The sequence below is a fragment of the Pipistrellus kuhlii genome, unplaced genomic scaffold, assembly GCF_014108245.1.
Source record: "Pipistrellus kuhlii isolate mPipKuh1 unplaced genomic scaffold, mPipKuh1.p scaffold_m20_p_3, whole genome shotgun sequence".
Taxonomy (NCBI): Eukaryota; Metazoa; Chordata; class Mammalia; order Chiroptera; family Vespertilionidae; genus Pipistrellus; species Pipistrellus kuhlii.
The window spans coordinates 49,200,143-49,216,940 of NW_023425529.1; the positions used below are offsets into that span (position 1 = coordinate 49,200,143).

The 16,798-nt window shown below is 58.0% G+C and overlaps 2 protein-coding genes and 1 long non-coding RNA gene across 7 annotated transcripts; 2 read left to right on the top strand and 1 right to left on the bottom strand.

The window, feature by feature from the left end:
* Positions 1 to 140: 140 nt before the first annotated feature.
* Positions 141 to 7,917, top strand: ARHGEF25 (Rho guanine nucleotide exchange factor 25). 5 transcript variants are annotated; one of them, XM_036458099.2, is made up of 16 exons: positions 141 to 339; positions 636 to 750; positions 2,916 to 3,130; positions 3,252 to 3,347; positions 3,430 to 3,506; positions 3,666 to 3,732; positions 4,528 to 4,631; positions 4,807 to 4,876; positions 4,986 to 5,075; positions 5,168 to 5,260; positions 5,439 to 5,489; positions 5,646 to 5,723; positions 5,931 to 6,131; positions 6,278 to 6,458; positions 6,957 to 7,168; positions 7,462 to 7,917. In XM_036458099.2, the coding sequence occupies exons 1-16, from the start codon at positions 241 to 243 to the stop codon at positions 7,570 to 7,572; spliced, it is 1,860 nt and encodes a 619-aa protein (XP_036313992.1). In that variant the 5' UTR covers positions 141 to 240; the 3' UTR covers positions 7,573 to 7,917. The 5 variants fall into 5 exon arrangements, with proteins under 5 accessions (XP_036313992.1, XP_045444144.1, XP_045444142.1 ...); XM_045588186.1 differs by having other exon boundaries at positions 157 to 339; positions 3,412 to 3,506; XM_045588188.1 differs by lacking the exon at positions 7,462 to 7,917 and having other exon boundaries at positions 148 to 339; positions 3,412 to 3,506; positions 6,343 to 6,458; positions 6,957 to 7,126.
* On the bottom strand, positions 7,580 to 8,465 carry LOC123653198. The gene is made up of 2 exons (XR_006742858.1): positions 8,259 to 8,465; positions 7,580 to 8,049 (listed from the first exon to the last, which is right to left on the bottom strand). It is a non-coding gene; the product is annotated as an uncharacterized LOC123653198 (long non-coding RNA).
* A 1,233-nt stretch (positions 8,466 to 9,698) lies between these two features.
* LOC118730263 (solute carrier family 26 member 10) lies at positions 9,699 to 16,743 on the top strand. Its single transcript, XM_036458092.2, has 18 exons — positions 9,699 to 10,071; positions 10,494 to 10,604; positions 11,085 to 11,242; positions 11,416 to 11,580; positions 11,839 to 11,991; positions 12,956 to 13,038; positions 13,179 to 13,326; positions 13,427 to 13,540; positions 14,227 to 14,304; positions 14,394 to 14,489; positions 14,841 to 14,947; positions 15,059 to 15,128; positions 15,199 to 15,312; positions 15,450 to 15,483; positions 15,561 to 15,643; positions 15,735 to 15,789; positions 15,894 to 16,000; positions 16,591 to 16,743. The coding sequence occupies exons 1-18, from the start codon at positions 9,729 to 9,731 to the stop codon at positions 16,627 to 16,629; spliced, it is 2,058 nt and encodes a 685-aa protein (XP_036313985.1). The 5' UTR covers positions 9,699 to 9,728; the 3' UTR covers positions 16,630 to 16,743.
* The last annotated feature ends 55 nt before the right edge of the window (positions 16,744 to 16,798 follow it).

Below are 16,798 nucleotides of genomic sequence, written 5' to 3' on the forward strand. Positions count from 1 at the left end.
GCGCAGCCCCAGGTCACACTTCGACTTGGAGTCTGTATTGAGAGGGGGTTGTTGATGCACTGTGGCTGTAGGGAGGAACAACCCTAGCCCTTCCAAAAAGTTTGGCTGGGGTGGGAGCGGGGGCGGAGCCGGGCAGGGGGCGGACTCGTCTGCAGCAACTCCCCGGACGCGCGCAGGCCTCAGAGCCCCCCAGCTTCCGTACCCCTCGGCCTGAGACTTGGAGCTGGGTAGGGGTCCAGCATGAAGCCCCCAGACCGCCCCGCCCCGGGCCGCACTGACCGGATACTGGGGGTCATGGGGGGCATGCTGCGCGCATGCGCCCTCCCCGGGCAGGAGGGGGTAAGAAAGGGCGAATGTGGTGGGGTTCGGCGGTCTTTCGGGGGCTTCAGGACGGCTGCACCCCACAACTCAATGTACCCGCAAAAGCAAGTTTTGCGGGGGCCCCGCAGGAATCCAAGCGTCCCATTAAGAGGGCCATAGCCGAGCTCTGGGCGAACCGTTCCCTCTACCCCAGCCCTGGCGACCCTTTCATAACAAAGTGGGACTTGACAGCAGGGAGAAGGGGAAGGGGAAGGGGAAGGGGGTGAGGGCTGGGCGTGAAGGGCGGGTGCCTCACAGTCATTCTATCCCCGCAGCTTCCGAAGAGAAGCCCCCTGGGGCCGGAGGGGACTGAGCCAGAGCCTGCCCGTGCGGAGGGGGACCAGAGAGGGGAGCGCGAACCTGAGGTCCCCCCCTGGGCTCCGCTGCCCGGTAAGACGCTGGCGGTGGGGTGGGGCACAGTTGGCCATCCATCCTGCGCAAAGTGGAACATTAAGAAAAAAGAAAAAAAATGCTGCCCTTATGAGCATGAAGGTTCGCAGCTAATTTGCCCGAGACCCATTTAATCGCCGAAGAAGACCTCCGCGCTTCTTCTCGCCCTCCAGCCTGCTGTGTCCCCCGCTCCGCCGGCCCCGCGCCCCACCCCTGGCCCCCCGCCAGCCCCGGCTCCGGGACTTCGCCTTAATTGGTGATTAGCTTCGGCTGCAGTCCCGGGCCGGGAGGGAAGAAGGGTCGGGTGAGAGGGCGGCACCTGGGCTGTGTTCCCCACAAAGAGCCCCCCATTCACCACCCCCACTCGGGGGATGGGGGTTGCCCACCTCTGCCCGGCGAGGGACAGCCCAGCTCCAGGCCGTCTCCGCACAGGCCCAGGCCGCGTCCCCCGGGCTTTCTCCCCCGCAGAGGCGGAGGGGCGATCCGCGCAGACCCCGCCGCGGGCTTCCCCCCACCCCAGCGCTCCGCGGCCCGAGCCGGAGGAGCTGGAGGGAGGGGAACCCCGGCATGCGGAGGAGGGGCAGAGGCGCTGGGGACGTGGAGCGGGAACGTGGTGGTGCCCGGGGGAGGGGGGATCGGGGCGGGAACCCGACACTGGCTAAAGGGGGAACGCGGGGAGAGGGCGGAGCTGGGCGCCGAGGCCCCTCCCCGCGGCGGCTCGGCGGCCGGGCCTGGTATTTGTCGCGCCGCTCGGCCCGGACCCGCGCAGCGCCGGGGACTCGCCCCCCGCCCCTCCACCCCTGCCCGGACCTAGAACCATCCATCCCCAGCCCGAGTGGCCGGAGACGGAGCAGAAGCGGCTGCCGCATCCCGGCCCAGCCTCTCCCACCATCCCTCCATCCCCGCTGGACCTCTGGACCCCGCGCCGACCGGGCTCCGGAAGCCCTCCCCGCCCGGCCCCGCGGCCCGGCCCGCACCGCCCTCGTCGCGGAGCCCCCGGCCCTCCTCCAGACCAGACTTCCGCTCCCCCTGGACGCCCCCTCCCTCCCCCCCCTCGCCCGGCCTGGAGCGGGGGTAGGAGGGAGGGGGGGTGCGCCCTGCTGCGGCCCCGCCCCGCCCCGCCCCCCGTGATTCCCCCTGCATGGCCGGCCCGGGTGGGGGGAGCGGGGGGGCCCGGGCGCCATGCGGGAGGGCCACAAGGGGGGTCGCTGTGCCTGTCCCAATGTGATCCGAAAAGTGCTGGCAAAATGCGGCTGCTGCATCGCCCGGGGGGGACGTGGTGAGTGCGAGGTCTCCAGGGCTCAGCGTTGAATGGGGGGCGGGCTGAGGGGTCAGGACTTGTGTGCCCGGGCCCTAGGGATTTAGAAGCTGGAGAGACTACCTGTATTTTCCAGGAAATACTGAACAGATGATCTCTGAGATCCCCGTCTGCCTCCAATGTTCTAGTTGAGGAAATTGGGGAAGGGGCAGGCCTATCCTATAGTCCGCTGGGGAGGAGAAAACCCCTCCACCATCCCCTTAGGCCTGGAACCGCATCTTCCCTCACATCCTGGTGCTGAGATCCTGCTTCAGCCCTGAAGAGGGACAGGGGGATGGAGGGATGAGGATTGAGAGGATCTACTGGGGGCTTTCTCAAAAATCGCAGCTCCTCTGTCCCTGAGCCCCGGCCAGAAATAACCGGGATAAGCTTTCCTAACTTGCCCCTTCCGTTGGGTTTGTGCGTGTTGGGGAGGTGGGCTGCAGACGTCTTTTTTTATGATAGTGATCACGAACATTGGTGGAGGAGGGGGGGGGGGTAGCAGATGTGCTCTTAGCTCTTCACACCCCCTTCTCAGAGAATGGTTTGTACCCATTGGAAGGGGGAGGGTGGCAGGAGAGCAGATGGCCACCCCCAGCTTCCAGTGTGTCTGTCCAGATGGCTGGCCCCACCCCCATATCTGTGCCAGTGCTCTGGGTATCAGGGGAACCTCCACGTGTTCCCCGGGGTTCCGGGCCTGGGGAGCCGGGCATTTACTGTCCTTCCAAGGGTGCCCTGGGGAGATGTTCTCTCCTGGCTAACTCCGATGAGGACGGTGAGAGTGTGAGCCCCGGGGAGAGAGAGGGGTTGAGCATCATAGAGGGAATATGGGATCTATCGCCCCTTTTCTCTCTGCCCACCCCATTAGAATCCTACTCCATTGCTGACAGTGAGGGGAGTATCTCGGCTTCAGCTGCCTCGGGTCTGGCTGTCCCCTCTGGCCCCAACTCCGGCCTCAGCTCTGAACCCTGTTCCCCGGGCCCCCCAGCGCCCATCAGTGGCCTGAGAAGATGGTTGGATCACTCCAAGCATTGTCTTAGTGTGGAAACGGAAGGAGATGGTGGCCAGGCTGGACCATGTGAGGTGAGCAGGGAACACCACAGGAGCACGTAGGACATCCATGCAGGACACTGGGAGAGAAGACAGGTCCATGGGGAGACACAGCTACTGTCCCTGACCTCTGGCACTTGACCTTGGCCCCTAGAACTGGATGCTGGAACCAGCCCTAGCCACAGGAGAGGGACTTCCAGAACTGACCCTGCTGACCACTCTGCTGGAGGGCCCCGGAGAAGAGACGAAGGTATGATGATGAAACGGGCCTGGTGGCTCCCCTCACCCAAGAGGCATCCACTTGCTTCCTCTAGGATGTTCTTTTCTCTCAGCTACCTGAGGAGGAGAGTTTGTCCCAAGCCCCTGAGAGTGAGGAGGAACAGAAAAAGAAAGCTCTGGAACTGAGTATGTAAGTGTCCACAGACTCTCCCTCCCTCCCTGCCACTGTACAGCGTCCAGAGGACTGAGAATTGGGATTTCCTCTGAGGTTGGCTGTGGAAACGAAGGGGCTTCTAGCCCAGGAGGGAGAAAGGGGCTAACCCAGGGATGTGCACTCCTTTCTTCCCAGGTATGTCCTCGGTGAACTGGTAGAGACAGAGAAAATGTACGTGGAGGACTTAGGGCAGATCGTGGAGGTAACTCCCTTTTCTCTTCCCAGCCCTGACCCAGCCCCTTCCCTCTGCCCAGCTGGCATAACTTAGGGGTTGAGTGTCAGCCTATGAACCAGGTCATCGTTCGATTCCTGGTCAGGGCATATGCCCAGGGTTGTGGGCTCCATCTCCATTATGGGGCCTGCAGTAGGCAGCTGATCAATGATTCTCTCTCATCATTGATGTTTCTGTCTCTTTCTCTCCCTCTCCCTTCCTCTCTGAAATCAATTTTTAAAAAAAATATATTTTATTGATTTTTTACAGAGAGGAAGAGAGAGGGATAGAGAGTTAGAAACATCAATGAGAGAGAATCATTGATCAGCTGCCTCTTGCACATCCCCCACTGGGGATGTGCCCGCAACCAAGGTTCATGCCCTTGACCGGAATGGAACCCGGGACCCTTCAGTCCGCAGGCTGACGCTCTATTAAAAATTTCAATCGAAAAAAAAAAAGGAAATAGCCGAAACCGGTTTGGCTCATTGGATGGAGCGTCAGTCTGCGGGCTGAGGAGTCCCAGGTTTGATTCCAGTCAGGGGCATGTATCGGGGATGTCTCTCTCTCATCGATGTTTCTGGCTCTCTGTCCCTCTACCTTCCTCTCTGAAAAATATCAATAAAATATATTAAAAGGAAATAAAAGAAAAAAATTAAAAAATTAAAGATGCCTTGATGCTCCTTTGTCCCGCCTTCCCAATCCCCCTACATCCTGCACTTATTATGGAGGGAGTGTTCCCACCAGGCTGTCCCCATATACTTATGTGCCCGCCCCAAACTTCCACAGGGTTACATGGCCACCATGGCCGCTCAGGGGGTCCCAGAGAATCTTCGAGGCCGCGACAGGATTGTGTTTGGGAACATCCAGCAAATCTACGAGTGGCATCGAGAGTGAGTGGTGGAGCCCTGAGAGCAAGAGGGAGGGGCATTTGTCGGTTGTCTCAGTGTCCCGTCCCGTCCCTGGCCCAGGAGCTATTGTTGCCTGTGGAGGGTTTGAAGAGGCTTTAAGGGAGCATTACCAGGGCAGGGGATATTTGACCTAACTTCTCCCTGCCAATCCCACTAGCTTTCTCCTGGGGGAGCTACAGCGGTGTTTGAAGGATCCTGATTGGCTGGCTCAGCTATTCATCAAACACGTGAGGCTCGAGAGGGTGGGGCTGGGGAGGGGCTTGCGAGTGGATTGGGCTGTGGAAGTGCTCTTCCTTCTCACTCAACCTGCTCTTTCTTAAACTTTACACCTCCTAGGAGCGCCGGCTGCATATGTACGTGGTATACTGTCAGAATAAACCCAAGTCAGAGCATGTGGTGTCAGAATTTGGGGACAGCTACTTTGAGGTCAGTGGCTGAGGCACCTGGGGAAAAGAGGGACAGAATCCCCCTGAGCAGGCTTTCCAGGCTGCATAACCACTGTGTATCCCTGTCTCCAGGAGCTCCGGCAGCAGCTGGGGCACCGATTGCAGCTCAATGATCTTCTCATCAAGCCAGTACAGAGGATCATGAAATACCAGCTGCTGCTCAAGGTCAGGCCCACCTGCCAGCTGGCGGGGACAGCTTTCTTCATTCATCTCCTCAGGGTTCCTAAGGCTTCCCCCGGACTTCCTGGAGGCCTCCGCCTGTGTCCTGGGGGAGGTTGTGAGAGCTTCTGAGAATGTCCTCCTGACTTCCTGAACCTCCTGAACGTTCTTTTCTGTGTCTTAGGATTTTCTCAAGTATTACAGCAGAGCTGGGATGGATACTGAAGAGCTGGAGGTGAGGGCACATCACACACACCTTTACCTTCTAAGCCCCCTGCATCCCCCCAGCTCCTTGGGTGGTATAGAGCTGTCTGGTGTAAGGGGAGGCCGTAGGGGGTCAAAACATGGCTTTTTCCTGATGACTCTGCTTCTCTCTTCACCTGCATCCCAGCGAGCTGTGGAAGTCATGTGCTTTGTGCCCAAGCGCTGTGATGACATGATGACCCTGGGGAGACTGCGGGGATTTGAGGTATGGGGATGGAGCAGGAAACCTGAGGACCAGCGCTCCTCCGTCTCAGTCTGAGACTCAGGAAGTCCTTACGGGGAATTGTCCTCTCCGGGTGCTACCCTGTGGTTGGTTGGGAGTGTCAGGGGAAGGAGGGAGGAGCAGAGAGTTGCCTCTTTTTTCTTCTTGTGTTTTTTTCCCCCCTGGAAGACCACTGTCCTTTGGTTCTAGGGCAAACTGACTGCTCAGGGGAAGCTCTTGGGCCAGGACACATTCTGGGTCACAGAGCCTGAGGCTGGGGGGCTTCTCTCCTCCCGGGGTCGAGAGCGGCGCGTCTTCCTCTTTGAGCAAATCGTCATCTTCAGTGAGGCCTTGGGAGGAGGAGTGCGAGGTGGAACCCCGCCTGGATATGTGTACAAGAGCAGCATCAAGGTGGGGAGGGGGCTACGAGGGACGGGTTTGACTGGGATGGGGGGAGGCCTCTGAGAGGATGCCTGGCTCTTGGAGTTGTTGGAGGGGGCAGGAGCTAGAGAGGGCCTGAAGAATTTGGGGGCACTATCTCCTATTTGCCAATCCAGGTGAGCTGCCTTGGACTAGAGGGGAACCTCCAAGGTGACCCTTGCCGCTTTGCTCTGACCTCCAGAGGGCCAGAGGGTGGGAGCCAGCGCTATGTCCTGCAGACTGCAGACGCTGCAGTCAGTCAGGCCTGGATCAAGCAAGTGGCTCAGATCCTAGAAAGCCAGCGGGACTTTCTCAACGGTGAGTTCTCACCCTCTCTCCTCCACATGCTCCCTTCTGAATCCTTTACTGCCCAGTCTCCCATCCCTGCCCTCTGATCCTGGCTTCACTTTGTCCCCTATTCCCACTAATAGCTCAAGAATTGGTAACTCAGCCCTAGCTGGTTTGGCTCAGTGAATAGAGTGTCAGCCTGCGGACTGAAGGGTCCATGCCAGGGCTGTGGGCTCAATTCCCAGGAGAGGGTGTGCAGGAGGCAGCTGATCAGTAATTCTCTCTCATCATTGATGTTTCTATCTCCCTCCCTCTCCCTTCCTATTTGAAATCAATAAAAATATATCATATATATTATATATACATATATATATATGAATTGATAACTCAGAATCCTCTAAAGGTTAATTTACATGGATGACACCTTTGGAGGGAGAGCAAAATGGAAAGATGGCCTGAGCAGAGCCCTGAGGGAAAGAAAGGACCTGTCTCTGCTGTAACCCTCCTTCTGTTCTTCTCTTTGCCCAGCATTGCAATCACCCATTGAGTACCAGAGACGGGAGAGCCAGACCAACAGCCTGGGGCGGCCAGGAGGGCCTGGGGTGGGGAGCCCTGGGAAAATGCGGCCTGGAGACCGGGCCCAGGTCAGCACACACAAGCCCATCAATGGCTCTCTCCCCTCCCTGCTGCTGTTACCCAAAGGGGAGGTGGCCAGCGGCCCCCTGCCCCTGGACACACAGGTATGAAGAATGGTGTTTGCCTGGTTATAGGGGTAGAATGGGGGGGGCCTCTCCTGTTCCAGGGTCCCCAAATCCTTCTCCCCCGTATCATTCCTCTCCCACCGCCTTCCTTCTGTCTACTCCTTTCTACTTCCCATTTCTTCCCCTTCTTCCTCCACTTTCACTGATGGTCTCAGGTAATCTAAGATGTCTGTCTGGCAAAAGGTGGCTTCACTGGGGGCTTACACTGAAAAGAGAGGAGCCGGGGTGGATTCCTGAACTTTTTTGATTTTCTAATTTGATTATTTCTTCAGGCCCTCGGTGACATCCCCCAGGTTCCTCGTGACTCTCCTTCAGTTCCACCAGTTTCAAACACCCCGCCCTGCCAGGCCAGACTTGCCAAGTTGGATGAAGATGAGCTGTAACTGGTAAAGACCACGGGGGTGGTGCTGGCTCAGCTACTCTCTTCCCCAAGGAACTTCAGGGCAATCCTCTGGCACTGCTCCAGAATCCCTCCCTCTTGGTGTGTCTGGAGGTGGGCAAGGCTGGGAGTGGTGTCAGCTTGGAGGAGGGTACCTGAACTCAAAAAGACTTCTTTCTGTCCCGGGAACACAGGTTCCTTCAGCTCCCACCCCTATGCATGCATCACAGGTCCTCCACAAAAGAAGGATCTGTGGGTGGGTGGGAGGGTTGGGGCAAGGGCCAAATAGAAAATATTGGTTTTGATTTTGTTTTTTCTGTTTTCTGAGAATAAAGGTTTTGTTATATCACTGAGGCTACTGTCTTGGCAGAGGGAAGGGAAGGCTTCGGTGGGGGTAAGTGGGGTGAAGTGGTACGGAAGAGATCAGCTGACCTCTCCAATCAGTTTGAGCGGGGGTCTGGTGAAAGGAGAAGGGCACAGGCTGTAAGATAAAAGACGATGCTACCTCTCCGTCCAGGCCTGGGACTTTGGGGTCCCAGGAAACTCTAGATCCTTAATGAATCCTCCACCTTACCCAGCCCTTCTTTCCCATTTGGCCTCTGATCTAGACCCCACTGGAAAGCCCAGTGTAATCTGATTGCCCACCACTCCCCCCAAATCCAGACACTAAAGTACCAAATGCCAATGTACCTTTCCTTCTGAGGCTTCCATGTTCAGCTGAGGTAGAATGGGAAGGTGGAGAGGATGCTGGAGTCCACAGCCTCTTCTGTCTCTTGGGTCTTCTTATTTTTGCTGTCTGGGAAGTCATAAGGCATATTCACACTGAACAGGAATGGATTTCTCTTCAAGCCATAGACCCAAGATTGTAGAGGCCAAAGGAGTCTTCACCCCTCCCAACTCTGGGGCAGCCCCAGGGACAGAGAAAGCTAGACGTGCAGAGATCCATGTCCAGATTGCCTGTCCTGGGTCCTTGGTCATCGGGGTGGCACTGTCCCTTTGTCCCCTGGGCCTGGTCACGTGTACTTGGGCTTCCTCAGCAGACAATAGACTGCTAGGGTGGGGGTGGTGAGGAGGAGCTGGAGCCTCCCTCTGGGCTGAGGTCCCTCTGGCCGACAATGGGGGGAGGGGCCTCTTAAGGGGGAGACAGGACGCCCAGCGCAGATAAGACTGAGGGGAAACAATAGAAGGAATTGAAGAAGAGAGACCCACCCTCACTGTTCCCCACCCCCAGGACTTTGGGGTCAGGGACTGGGGACCAGAGGGTGATGGGAAGGGGTGCTAAGGATTCCTGAGAGTGGAGGAGGGGGTGGGGCAAATAGGATGCTAGAGCTCAGAACCTCTGCATCTCTTTAGGGATCCATGGGGTACATGAGGTGGGTGGACGGGTGACTCTTTTGTACCTAATATAACCACAAATGTGTATTTGAGTGCCTACTTTGTGACTTGCACTTGTATGTAATATATGGTGTTTGGGGGTTTTTTTGGCTTCTAAGAAATAAAAAAAATAAATTCCTATCAGTTCAGTATTCTTCCTGGGATCCTGAACTAGGGGTTTAGGCTCAGGCTCTCCTGCAAAGATGTGGAATGGTGATTCTCTGTCATCCTGTCTGACATATTATATCTGCTTCCCATCTAGTTTGTGGAACTGAAGAGGCCAGCAGACTGCCTTACGCTTTCTTGGGGACAACCTGAGCCCAAGAGGCTCTGGGTCTGGGGAGAGGAGACCGTCTCACTGGAGTCGGAACCGCTGGACTCTCTTGCTCAGTGGCTCTAGGAATGAACCTAGAGGAGCCAGCTTCAGTCTTGGCCCAAAGAGTAGATTCAAAGGGAACTCAGGGAGCAGGTGGAGAGTGAGAAGGCTTAGGAGTGGTAGGTAGTGGGGGTTAGGTGTTGAGGATGTGCTTGCCTTTTGGCTTATCCCTCTGGTCCCTAAACCTTTCCACAGCCCTCTCCCCTGGCAGCTTGCGACTTTGCCAAGGACATCTGAGGAAGCGCCTAACATAGAGATCTCCCCCCTTCCCCCCCCCAAAGCTGCAGCTCTTCAGCATGTAGAAGGGCGCCTCCAGGGCCGGATTGGGCCCTGCTTCAGGGAGGCGGGGCTCAGGCTGCCGGTGGAGGGGTATTTAAGGCTGGGCGGAGCTGGAGGTGGCCAAGGGCAAAATGAGTGGGCTCCTGGGCACCGGGACCTGCTCCAGCCCAGGAGAGGCCTCCGACCTCAAGTTCCCACTGGGCGCCAAGCTCAGGGAACCTCTCACCCAGGCGCGGTTCCAGCAGCTCTTCGGGGGCGCAGAGCAGGCGCAGGAGCCACTGGCAGAGTCCCGCTGGTCCGGGCTGTGCGGAAGGTGGAGGCGGCGGGCCCGCGCCTGCTCCGGGCCGGGGGCGTGGCGCCTGCTGCAGGCGCGGCTGCCCCCCCTGCGCTGGCTGCCCGAGTACCGCTGGAGGGCCTGGTTGCTTGGGGATGCGGTGGCTGGAGTGACCGTGGGCATCGTGCACGTGCCCCAGGGTGAGCGGCCCCCCCAACACCAACCTGTCAGAGGGCTGGGGAGACGGAGGCGGGGGGGGGGGGGGGGGGCGACGACTCGGGAGCCAGGTGGCGGGTCCATGTGGTTGAGGGTTCGGAGACAAGTTCTGGGTAAGGACTGTGGAGCTCCATCAGATCCCCACCCCCAGCTGCCCTCATGTGCGCAATCCCTGGAGAAGTCTCAGACTCGTTCCGGCTCAGTGAACTGGAGAGAAGAGGGAAGCACAGCGCCTGCCCCCCGGGTCTCCGCTGGGGTTATGGATCTGTGACCTTGTCCACCCAGCGACCCCCCACCAGGCCCGTTAACCCCTCAGTTCCCTCTGTGCCAGCCTCTGAGAGTGGAAAGCCCTCTGAGCCCTCCACCCCATCAGGTCTTTTCTTCCTCCTTCCACCCTCCCCTCCAGGCATGGCTTTTGCCCTCTTGACCTCCGTGCCCCCTGTGTTTGGCCTCTACACGTCTTTCTTTCCCATCCTCATCTACACCTTGTTGGGCACTGGAAGACACCTGTCCACAGGTGAGTGACCCAGTGCCGCTGTGGGGTGAGAATGGGCAGAGGGTTTGAGGCTTCCGTTCTTGTAAGCTTCCTAGCTCTCATCCCCCAACGCACCACCGTTCCCCTGCCATGACCCTCTGACCTCGGCAATGCTTATTGGGGGTGCAAAGAGGTGGGAATTTACTCAGACTTTTCCCTCCTCGTGACATTGGGTTTAATTTTCTGGGATTTGGAAGACGGGAGAAGAGATGTGCGGTCACCCCGAGGAGCACGCAATGCTCGGCGATTGCAGGAGGGGCTGGTGGTGCAGTCGGCAGTTTTCTCCCGTTATTGCCCTCTCCTAACCTCCCTGGTTCCGGGCTCAGCTTTTAGGGAGGGCTCAGCTTCTAGGGAGCGAGGTGCCCCGGCCCCGCCGCCTGGGCCGAAAACACAGAGCCTGGGCTGTCGCAGCGCCCCCAGGCGGCCCCGCTGGTTATTTCTGCGTTTGTCCCGCGGCCCTAGGAACGTTCGCCGTCCTCAGCCTCATGACGGGCTCCGCCGTGGAGCGGCTGGTGCCCGAGCCGCTCGGGGGGAACCTGAGCGCCATCGAGAGGGAACAGCTGGATGCCCAGCGGGTCGGGGCAGCTGCGGCCTTGGCCTTTGGGAGCGGGGCGCTGATGGTGAGGGAAGAGCCTGGGGGCGAGGGGGTGTCCACGCTGGGGGCCCGGGGTAACTGATCCGGGGGTGGGAAGGGGGGCAGGTCGCCCGCGCCCGTGCGGGTCAGAGGTGCAGGCACCCCGCGCTCCATCCGGGCGCTCCTTCTCCGGCGGTGACCGGCCATCTCCCCCCGCAGCTGGGGATGTTCGCGCTGCAGCTCGGCGTCCTGTCCACCTTGCTGTCCGAGCCGGTGGTCAAAGCGCTGACCAGCGGGGCGGCGCTGCACGTGCTGGTGTCCCAGCTGCCCAGCCTCGTGGGGCTGCGCCTCCCGCGCCAGATCGGCTGCTTCGCCCTCTTCAAGGTGGGCGGGGACGGGAGGGAACGGGCCAGGGGCCGCTAGCAGCCCCAGAGGAGGGACCCGGAAAAGGGAAGAAGGAAGGACGAGTGGAGAGACTCGTGTAACGGGGCGGGGAGGAAGAAAGGTTGACCCAGAGGCTGAAGGAGGGTCCCCGTGGAGGCGGGAGCCCCGATGGGAGCCGGGAGAGCCCGGCCCGGGTCTGGTGGGCCCGCCGGGACAGTCGCCCCCAGCTCGGGGCCCTCTGCTCTCCGCCGCCCGCAGACGCTGGCCGCTGTGCTGACCGCGCTGCCCCAGAGCAGCCCGGCCGAGCTGACCATCTCCGCACTCAGCCTGGCGCTGCTCGTGCCCGTCAAGGAATTGAACGTGAGGTTCCGAGACAGGCTGCCCACCCCGATCCCGGGGGAGATCGTCATGGTGAGGATGGCTCCTGGGTACCGGCCCCTTGTGCCTCACAAACCCAGTCCATCCTACAGGGACTGGCCGCGGCCGCCCCCTAACGGAGTGCGGAGAGGCCACAGCCTAGAGGGCCTGCTTACACAAGTCCTTTGCTAGGCTTCTTCCCACTTGAACTCTCCATTACCCCTCACCACCACCCCTACACACACACACACACACACACACACACACACACACGCATTTCCTCTCCTCTCGCCCAGTTCCCTCCACTGCTCTTAGGGCGCCTTCTTCCTCTATTTCCATCTTGCTCCTTGCTGGGTCCTTCACTGTAACTCCCTTTCCCTTTCCACACCTACCTATGTTTCTCTAAAAAATAAAAAATAAAAAAAAATATATATATGTGTGTGTGTGTGTGTGTGTGTGTGTGTATTGATTTTTTTACAGAGAGGAAGGGAGGGGGATAGAGAGAAACATCAATCAGCTGCCTCCTGCACACGTGCCTGCAACCAAGGTACATGCCCTTGACGGGAATCAAACCTGGGACCTTTCAGTCCGCAGGCCTATGCTCTACCTGCTGAGCCAAACTGGTTTCTCTTTCCAAGTAAATAAATGTTAACATTTCCAAAGATAGACTATGCATCCACAGGCATAACCAAACTTCTCCGCTTAGAATGGCTCGGCTTTGCCTCCTAATATCCACATGCCTCCCTCATAGGACACCCCCCCCCACACACACACACACACTTCCCTGCCATCCATCTCTCTCCATAGCCACAGAGAGGCACCACTCCTCTTTTCACCCCCCTCTCCTTCACGCTAAATTAGTTTTCGGGGCAGCCATCCCAAACACACCCAAGCTCCCCCAGTGGCCAGGCTCGGGCAACCACCGAGTCCTGCATTCTGGTCCTCTCTCACGTTGGGCCCTGTAGCCTCTGCCAGGGGACCCATTCCCCCCCACGCCCTAACGCCCGCTCTTCCCCAGGTGCTTCTGGCCTCTGCGCTCTGCTTCGCCTCGTCCCTGGACACCAGATATGATGTCCAGATTGTGGGGCTGCTGCCTGGAGGGTAAGAGAACAGAAGAGCACCAGCGTGCTCCTCTCACACCCAATGCCTCCTTTTGTCCTGCCCCACCCTTTTGGTCTCTGTCTTCCCTATAAACCCTGGTAAACCCAACTCATCTTTACCTTGGACCCCTCTCTCTCCAGATTCCCCCAGCCCCTCCTCCCCAACCTGTCCGAGCTGCCGAGGATTCTGGGTGACTCGCTGCCCATCGCGCTGGTTACCTTTGCTGTGTCCGCCTCCCTGGCCTCCATCTACGCAGACAAGTACAGCTACACTATTGACGCCAACCAGGTGTGGTTCCGACTGAGTTCTCCAACCTCCCTCAGGAGACAGCTCCCTAATGTCACCTCCCATGCCGCTGTCTCTCTCTTCCTCTCGCTGTACACCCCAGGAACTCCTGGCTCATGGGGCCTCCAACCTCATCTCCTCGCTGTTCTCTTGCTTTCCCAACTCGGCCACATTGGCCACCACCAGCCTGCTAGTGGATGCTGGTGGGAACACCCAGGTAAGAGTGTGTCCTTGAATGGGGAGGAAGGGAGAGCGGAAGGTGGGGGCGCCCAGGTCCAGGTGGTGGAGAAACAGGTGGCAGCTATATAATGGAGGATGGGACTCAGTGAGGGAGGGGAGGGGATTATCTAGGTTGGAGAGAAAGAAAAAACTAAGTTCCATTAAGACCTTTACTGTAAGCACTCACAAAGTTTATGGTGCCCCATATGTATCTCAATAGTTCAAAGTAAAAACATTACTAAATTGTAAAATAAATTTGAGGCAAAATTCTCTTTTTTTTTTTTTTTCCAGGAAGGACATTTTCACTTGAAAAGAAATATCACATAGCAAATGTTCCCCTCATATTTTTGGTTTCTGTTACTCAGTTGGTGGCCTAAGCATGTGGTCAGCCTGCTTTTAGGGTAATCCCACTGCGGCCTTTAAGACGGAGGTGGGTTACAGAAATAGAAAAGTCGAACTACATCTAGGGGAGACTAGTGAATGAGGCGTTTAATTGGGGGAAAGGGAAAGGTAGGTGTAAACAGCAGAGTATCAAGAAGCTCATGAAGAGTGAGGGATATCTGTGTAGAAAGGGACGTGGGGGGACAGAGACTTTTAAGGAAGATGAGGTCCAGTAGGCAGGGAGACCACATGAGGTGGGTGAGGGTCCCTTCCTTTTTTGCTTCCATTGACCGCTCCCTTTAGCTGGCAGGCCTCTTCTCCTGCGCCGTTGTCCTGTCAGTGCTGCTGTGGCTGGGACCCTTCTTCTACTACCTGCCCAAGGTAAGGAGCCGCGGCGGCATGGCGGTGACCTGGAGGGGTGGCTCTGTTCCAGAGTGCTGGGGTGGTTAGTTCCTTTCCTCTGCCCCAAGGCTGTCCTGGCCTGCATCAACATCTCCAGCATGCGCCAGATGTTCTTCCAGATGCAGGAACTTCCACAGCTATGGCGCATCAGCCGCATGGATTTTGTGAGAAACAGCAGCAGTGCCCTCTCCCACTTCCCCAGCATCCCCAGCCTCTCCCCTAGTTCCCAAGTTCTGTAACATGCATACCTCTTCATCCCTTTCCTCCGGGGTTTGAACCTCCTCAGACCTGAATATTTGTAACTCCCCCGGGGGTGCAAGGTCTGGGGTCAGTGTGTTTGGTGTGTATCCATCGTTGGGTCAATTCCATCCCTTCCTTCTGTCTTCCTTTCTGCCTTCTCCTGAGCCATCCCTCCCCTTCACTTGCCCTGGCAGCCACTGCCCCTGGACCCTTTTCCTTAGCGGTGATGGCCTGGCCCTTCTCCTGGGCACTTCACGCCCATCTCTGTCCTGCAGGTGGTGTGGATGGTGACGTGGGTGTCCGTCGTGGCCCTGAGCGTGGACCTGGGCCTGGCCGTTGGGGTGGTCTTCTCCATGATGACTGTGGTCTGCCGCACCCAGAGGTGGGAGTAGAGATGAGAGGAGCCAAGATGAAGGGAGGGGCGAGAACAGAGGGCTTGGGGTGCCTCCTCAGCCGGGCCGGGCCGGGAGTCTGACCCCAGCTTCCTGCTTAGGGTGCAGTGCGTGGCCCTTGGACTAGCTGAGGGGACGGAGCTCTACCGGCCGCTCAGAGAGAGCCACAAGGTGGGCGGGCTACAGCCCAAGGGGGCGGGACAACCCACCTGGATGTTCCTCTGACCCTCTGACCCCTCAGCTCCTCCAGGTCCCAGGGCTGTGCATCCTGAGCTACCCAGCACCTCTCTACTTTGGGACCCGGGGGCAGTTTCGGCACCACCTAGAGGGGCACCTGGGGCTTGGCAGAGGCAAGGTGAGGGACTTGGTCAGAGGGGAGTGTGGATTCTCTGTGAGGGGGAGGCAGGTGGGTTTCTGAGGGGATCCTTGTGCTCAGGTGTGCACGGTCATGCTTGTGCCTCACACGTGGTGACCGCTCTTTCCTACTCACAGGAGACTCCACGGACAGGCGGCCCCCCTGCTGCAGGTGAGAGGGGATGACAGGAGGAAGGTTTGGGAATAATCCCTGGGAGCACCTGGGTACTCTGCCTTCTCTCCTCCTAGTTGCTGAGCCTGTCAGAGTGGTGGTCCTAGACTGCAGTGGTGTCACCTTCGCCGACGCTGCTGGGGCCAGAGAAGTGGTGCAGGTGAGGAAGAGGGGGGCTAAGGAGACACTCCCCTTATCACCCCGGGCATACTCTCTGGTGTAGGGTGTAACCCACTGCCCCACCTCTGCAGCTGGCCAGCAGATGCCAAGATGCTGGGATCCACCTTCTCCTGGCTCAGTGTAATGGTGAGGTGTGGAGTAGGGAGGGAACTGGAGACGGGGAATGGCCGGGCCCTTGGGGGAGAGAAGAGGACAGTGTGGACTTAGGGCCTGACCCCCTTTCCACACAGCCTCAGTGCTCAGGACCCTGACCCAGGCGGGACTCCTGGACAGAGTGACCCCGGAGCAGCTGTTTGTGAGTGTCCAGGATGCAGCTGCTCATGCCCTGGAGAGACTGGTGAGGGGACAGCAGCAAAGGGGTGGAAGCCAGGAGGTGCTGGGCTGTAGAGAGGGGTGAGTCAGTGGCTGAAGATCCAGGCAGAGGGGCTTAAGGAGGGGGCTGAGGAGGAAGATGAAGGGAGGGATGGGGATGAAATGATTAGTTAATTTAACAAGATTAAGGCAGGGAACCCTGTTTGAGTGGCTCAGTTGGTTGGAGCGTCTTCCTATATATTAATAATAATAATAATAATAATAATAATAATGATAATAATAATAAATTTGCGGGTTTGATTTCTGTTCAGAACACATACCTATATTCTGGGTCCAGTCCCCAATCAGGGCGCTTACAGGAGGCATTTGATGGATGTTTCTCTCTCACATCCATGTCTATTTCTCCCCCCCTCCTCTCTCTAATAAATAAATGTATTTTGGGTTGAGGATTTTAAAAAAAGAGAGAGAAAGCCAGAGAGAATGGGCCTAGCTATGGGTGAAGAGCGAGTAACTCAAGGTCCCAGAGGTGTTGGTGTGCCCCTCAGACTGCCAAGTCCCGGATGAGGAAGGGGGGCGCACTTCACCTATTCCTGACACGTGCCCTCCCTTTTCCAGGAGCTCACGGGTCCGAAGACTTGCACAGTATGGCTCTGACCGGGCCACTTGGAGTATGGAAGGCCCAACAATATGCGTGCGAGGGCCTTGGCCCTTAAGCCCCCTTACTTGATGTAACTAATGAAATAAAGCTGAGAGCCTCTGGGATTCATGGAGTGAGCCTGGGTGTCCGCACGCCACCCCTGGCGCTCCTTCCCCACGCCCACAG